The 6,252-nt window shown below is 35.0% G+C and overlaps 1 protein-coding gene across 1 annotated transcript; it reads right to left on the bottom strand.

Annotated features, from left to right (window-relative positions):
* Nucleotides 1–920: 920 nt before the first annotated feature.
* Nucleotides 921–2,799, bottom strand: LOC140929730 (uncharacterized). The gene is made up of 3 exons (XM_073379446.1): nt 2,613–2,799; nt 1,646–1,912; nt 921–1,186 (listed from the first exon to the last, which is right to left on the bottom strand). The coding sequence occupies exons 1-2, from the start codon at nt 2,753–2,755 to the stop codon at nt 1,663–1,665; spliced, it is 393 nt and encodes a 130-aa protein (XP_073235547.1). The 5' UTR covers nt 2,756–2,799; the 3' UTR covers nt 921–1,186; nt 1,646–1,662.
* Nucleotides 2,800–6,252: the final 3,453 nt, after the last annotated feature.

Below are 6,252 nucleotides of genomic sequence, written 5' to 3'. Positions count from 1 at the left end.
TGTCTAAGTTTTTGCTAGATAACTCTAGTTTTTAAGCCCCCCTCCTGATAATTATTGCACAGTCCCTTACATAAAACCCGTATAAATCGAGGCAATCGTTATAGAAAAAATGATTTGTGTATAAAAGGATTCTTAGAAGACAAAAACGTCCGCAAGTTATGAAATTCCGAGAGAGATTATCACTGTTAAAACCTTAACCCAGCACGTGCCATTTGGTCATTCATGTTTTTTTTCTCAAATCAATCACTAAAAAGCTTAAATTACTCTGAGTTATAATATATTACATGAAATATTGCTGAAGTGAGTGAATGGCTAAACTTTAATTAGTAAAAAATAAATTTAATCCTATTTTTAAAAAGCAAATTTTGAAGAACATGGCTGTAAAAAGTTGGTTGCAATAATAATCTAAACGTTGACGTACACGTCACGATGACGTTAAAATGTCCCGAGATAATTTTTAGGAAAAGTCGCTAAGTTTCGTGGTCATAGCTTGAACGGTTTGGAAGTTATTCAACATTTTAGTGACGGGAGGGGGGGAGGGGGGAGATTTAGGGAGGAAGGGTGGCTCCCAAAGCCTCCTCCGGTCTGAAGAGGGTTAAGGATGAATTCGTTAGCAGCATGCATGTATAGCCGACGCATTTATATACAGGATTTTTTCTCGTTTTTTTTACCCAATAACAACAGAAAGTTTTAACAGGCACATGCGTTGGCTATACGCTAATGCTGCAAATGGATGGCATCATCGATCATCTCATGATGGAGACCAGCCGTAGGCGGTCAAGAGTTCGCGATTAATAAAGTGACTACATTGTCAGAAAGGATAAACGAGTCCTGTTATACACAAACCACAGTGAGTAATGCCTTCCATTATCTTAGCCAACACAAAGTTACACTAGGACACAGAAGAACTCGACAACTCGTTCAATTGCATTTATTTTATTCAGTTTAATTTCACTTACATATCTTTTGTAGTAAGTTTTGTTATATGCATGATAAGATATTAAGTTAATGTAAAACTGTTTTATAAAATATAAACTTTTTAACGTAAACGATTTCTAGACAACTACAAGAGCAAACCATATTTTGCACAAGAGAGTTTACGATAACTAGATAAATTGCTCGCTGTTTGATCCAGTCATTAAATCCTGTCCAGGCAGTCGCTTTCAATAGGTACGTTTGGGCAAACCTAGAAAAGGTGCAAGAAATAATAAAAAAAAATTAGGGAGAGCAAAAATGTAAGAAATAAATGAAATAAAAATGATAAATAAATAATGTATTATTCGATAATAATCGCTAGGTAATGTCCCTAAAAGTGCCTGCATTTAGTGACTGATTTTTGAAAAATCAAAGTGATAATAAATCGATTTCTTACGTGTCGTTGCAACTAATAAAAGAAATATTTAATGACCTGTTCTCATTCTGTACTGTTAAACGAGAATGAAAAAAAAGGAGAAGAAGAAAAGACACGTCTTCCTTTAAACAGTAAAAACAAAATTGTGGAGATGTGAGTAAAGAAATGCACTCCTCTGTCCAGATTACACTTGAAACAATGTACAGATGAACAGACAAACAAAGGTGAACAGACCGACAGACAAATACAAATGGATGGATGGGTAGATGGGAAGATACATTACAGATAGCCTACTTTTAACATTTCGGGCATTAACCCCATCGACGGCCTCTACGTCTGCGACGCCTGCGTCGGCGGAAACGTCGAAATACTGCGCGACCAACAAGAAGGGGCCAGACAGGTTCTTCAACTTTATTTCCTGGATTGGTCAAAGCATTTTCATTCTCATCTTGGTTCTCCACTTCCTGGTCATCATCGTCTACTGGTTGTACAGCATAAACGTTTTCGTCATCGTCTTCTTCTTCTTGATCGTTTTCGTTTCTGCCGTTTATACCTTTGTTCCTGCAATCAGGCAAATGAAATTGATATTCTATATTAAATCCTAATAATATGATATTTGATTTTTGTGTAAATCCGAAAGTTTTTTTCCAGTGCTTGTTGCAAACTTTATTCATTCATCCAAATTATCAAACTGTAAACTATACCTTTTTATTTAACTATCCGGCAAAGGCTATAATTATAATTGTGATTTACCGACAATTAAGCGAGGCTGCGTGGTGAACTTAGCAGACCAACATAGGTACCCATAGCCAAAATAATTAGTTATGTGTTTTGCTGGCGATCAATTTAAAGAAGTTTTTATCTAGAGACTCAACAAAATTCAAGTACAGTATAACATAATTCATAAACAGAAATTTAACCTTGTTGAGTTCATAACTGATTCAGTAACTTGCTGGACGAAAAACGTTCAAGGAAAAAAAAACAACTAAAACTAAAAATAATAGTAATGATAATAATAATAATAATAATGATAATAATAATAATAGTAATAATAATAATGATAATAATAATAATAATAATAATTATAATAATAATAAAATGTTTTGACAAAGTTTTTTTGTTTGAAGAATGTACAAACAAAAGCATGTACTACACATTTAGAAGACTAGGAATGATGGCATTTTAATATATTACGGACAAGCTAAAATTTTCTTCGGAAGTCTTTCATTAACATGATGCCAAGCCTACGTTTCTTTCTTACCGTTCATCTTCGTCTGCTTGGATGTCCCTCTCAAGTTCGTTCCTTTCAGCATCATATGCTTCAGCAGTATCTTCTTTGAATGGAATAGCCAAGCTGAAGGCCAGTACAAAGCCAAGCAATGCCAACAGAATTAGAGTCTTCATCTCCAAATCTTCTGCAGTTGACTACTGGTTCATGGAAGCGCACGTCGTGCTTTTATATGCTTTGTAACCATCGTATGTATTGCGATATTTTGATTCAAAAGAAATATCCAGGATATCTTTCTAAAATTAACATCATGTTTGAAATTTAAACATCATATTTTGTTACCAAGACATCAAAAATATTATGAGGACCTACACTTAAAGCTCTGTAAGCTACATAAAAGCCAATAGGTACATATCCTTCTTGACTAAAAGTGTTTCCTGTTGTAAATGTCGTATTTTAACCCCTATTAATAGTAATCTATAGTAATCAGTTGTTTAATTTATTTGAAATTGCCAGAAATATCAAGGAAGTTATAAAGGCTTTAAAAACAGTCTGTGAGAAGCCGTGATTGAGTATAAGTCATGGTTCATATTTTACACTTAACCCACCTGAAACTACACTTAACGCACCTAAAAAAGGAAGAAGGAAAGGAACCTTTCACCCCTGGCCAACAAATTTCATTTAGTGCTAATTTGTTACACCAGACACAGAGATATTGAGGTTTGCAAAAATAGGACTCTGAACTTTTACCCGCACCATTGAGGTTTGTCCTCATCCGCAACTGAGGGCGTAGTAATATTGTTGCCGATTTAATAATATTATTGCTCTATTTTTATGTAGGCGTGCCTTTATTATTTCCCCCTTTTCGAAGTACTTCCCCTCGATCGAGATTGCGTTATAATGTAAATTTTTAATGCATAGCTATAATCTTAAAGATTCACTGTATACAAATTTTATTTAATTTACGTCTTCTCTTTCTTTCTCTTTCTTTTCTTTTTGGAAATTATCTAGCGAAAAAATTTACCACAGTTACTGTTAGTGAAGGAAATACCCGAACGAGCCTTAATAAACCACTAGGTCTCCGCTCAAGGTCCTCCTCTCACGACAACTGTCCATAAGTCAGACATTAAAATTTGGTTAAGAGCGTAATAGTCCCTGATTTCACGATCATAGTGTTGCGTTTCGTCTCGCGTTCCTTAAGTTGGTAAGTTAAAGTTCCGTCTTGCTAGTTTTTTAAAGCCTGCGTAACAGATGTAATCTAACCACCGTTAGAAGTTAAGTCACGTTTGTGGCGCATGCGAGTTGTTTAAGCTGTTTTCATGCTTATTTTCGAACATTATAGCTAGGGCCTACACCATTCACTACGTATATAAAGCTATCGAGACCTGATCAACTGCAATTATTTGCTCCTACAGTGGCGTTTGCAAACAACGGTAATATAACCACTTCCTTTTTTTTATTTTATTATTATTACTATTTATTTTTTATTTTTACAACAACCGAGATTGATTTGCAATAGAACATTCCCTGATCAGTGCTCATACAGACGTAGGAATTATATAACCTGCTCATAAAGTGATAAAACTGAATATTATAAAAAGAGAGCTCTTACCAAAATTCTCAAGTTTCGCAAGAGCTCTTTTAATTTTTAGTATTGAATATCTGTATCACAATATCATTTGAAAAATAAGAATACATCTATCATTAGAAACTCAAGAACAAAGCAAATCATCTGAGCTTATTCAAATAACATGACAAAAACAGCAAATTAGAAAGCTCCCTTATTCATCTCTTGCAAAATAACAAATTTAAATGGCTATTAACTCGTTGGGCTCGAGGACTCATGGATATTGAACACGAGGAGCCGCAAGCAGTGATATTTTTGCACGGCATCTGGCGGCATATCAAGGAATTTGGAATTGAAGGGCAAATTCCTAGAATATCTTCGCCAGTTAAGCTAGAGAAAAGGTGTTAAAAAACTTCAGGATCCAAAACAACACGTCAATCAAAATATCACTTGGACCTTTTCGGTAATGAAGAGCTATCACGCGGCTAAGCTTAAATTAGACATATATTGAAATAGGAATTCGTGTCAATAAAGAATCAGAAGTGAGTGGGAATCGCTCCTTGTTAAAAAACTGGTTCACAGGGATATGCATCTCTTCTAGTTAAGAGAAGGGAATCAGAACTGCTTTTCACGCAGGAACAGGTTTTCTTCGGGCTACCTACAAAACTTCAGCTTTTTTCACTCCTTGACATTATGAAAGCGCATTTTGTAAAGATGACTTTTTCCGCTTTATCAGCTTTTTTTATATTCTATTCCATTAATGTTTAACCTCCCTCAAAAAGCCAAATAATATAAATGCTGTTGTTAAAAAAAGCGTTTTACCTGTTTTCGTGAATTCGCTACCCAAAGATCACTATGCTCAAAGGACAGGTCAAAATTTCCAGGAGAGACTCAGAGGCATTAATTTTTTTCCCACGCGGTAACAAAGAGAAAATGCAATGATTAATTTTATTAATGTAACCATCAGGTATACTCTACCCATGAGTTTACGGACAGCAAATGCAGTGATTATTATTAATGTAACCATTAGGTATGTTCTACCCACGAGGTTACAAAGAGAAAATGCAATGATTATTATTAATGTAACCATCAGGTATACTCTACCCACGAGTTTACGGACAGCAAATGCAGTGATTATTCTTAATGTAACCATCAGGTATGTTCTACCCACCAGGTTAAAGAGAAAATGCAATGATTATTATTAACGTGACCTTCAGGTATGTTCTACCCACGAGGTTACAGAGAGAAAATGCAGTCAGTGATTATTGTTAAATGTAACCGTCAGGTATATTCTACCCACGAGGTTACAAAGAGAAAATGCAATGATTATTATTAACGTAACCTTCAGGTATGTTCTACCCACGAGGTTACAGAGAGCAAATGCAGTGATTATTATTAAATGTAACCGTCAGGTATATTCTACCCACGAGGTTACAAAGAGAAAATGCAATGATTTTTATTAACGTAACCTTCAGGTATGTTCTACCCACGAAGTTACAGAGAGAAAATGCATTGATTATTATTAAATGTAACCGTCAGGTATATTCTACCCACGAGGTTACGGAGAGCAAATGCAGTGATATTATTAATGTAACCATCAGGTATGTTCTACCCACGAGGTTACAGAGAGCATGCAAATGCAGTAACAATTATTAGATTTTAGTGCAACTATCAGGTTGAGTTCCTCCATTAAAAGAGTTTTTTGCTAGGGTTAAACAAGTTTGGCTTTCATGAGTTTCAAGGTGCAAGAAATTATCAGTATAATTATAGCACACAAACATTGTCATCTAATTTTTCGCACGCAGCCTGAATAAGCCAAGAAATGAAGCATATATAACGAAAAATCGTTCTCAGATGATCTCCATATTAAGTAAATTATACTAAACGTTGCGAAAGAAATTATTGTTTGTAACCGTCTTATCCATCGTAAAAGCGGAGGGTCATCGCATGACATCCGGTATATTAAACAGAGGTAATACTCACGGGTTTCACGAGTTGTATGCACTATTTTTCGCCGAGAAACAAATTTATACTTCAATTCTTACCTTACAGTAGTCCGTTCTTTTACCTTGCATTCGACAACAAATCTCTTAAAGGCGAACAAAG

The sequence above is a fragment of the Porites lutea genome, chromosome 3 (assembly GCF_958299795.1).
Source record: "Porites lutea chromosome 3, jaPorLute2.1, whole genome shotgun sequence".
Lineage (NCBI taxonomy): Eukaryota > Metazoa > Cnidaria > Anthozoa > Scleractinia > Poritidae > Porites > Porites lutea.
This window is presented reverse-complemented; position numbering and strand designations above follow the sequence as displayed.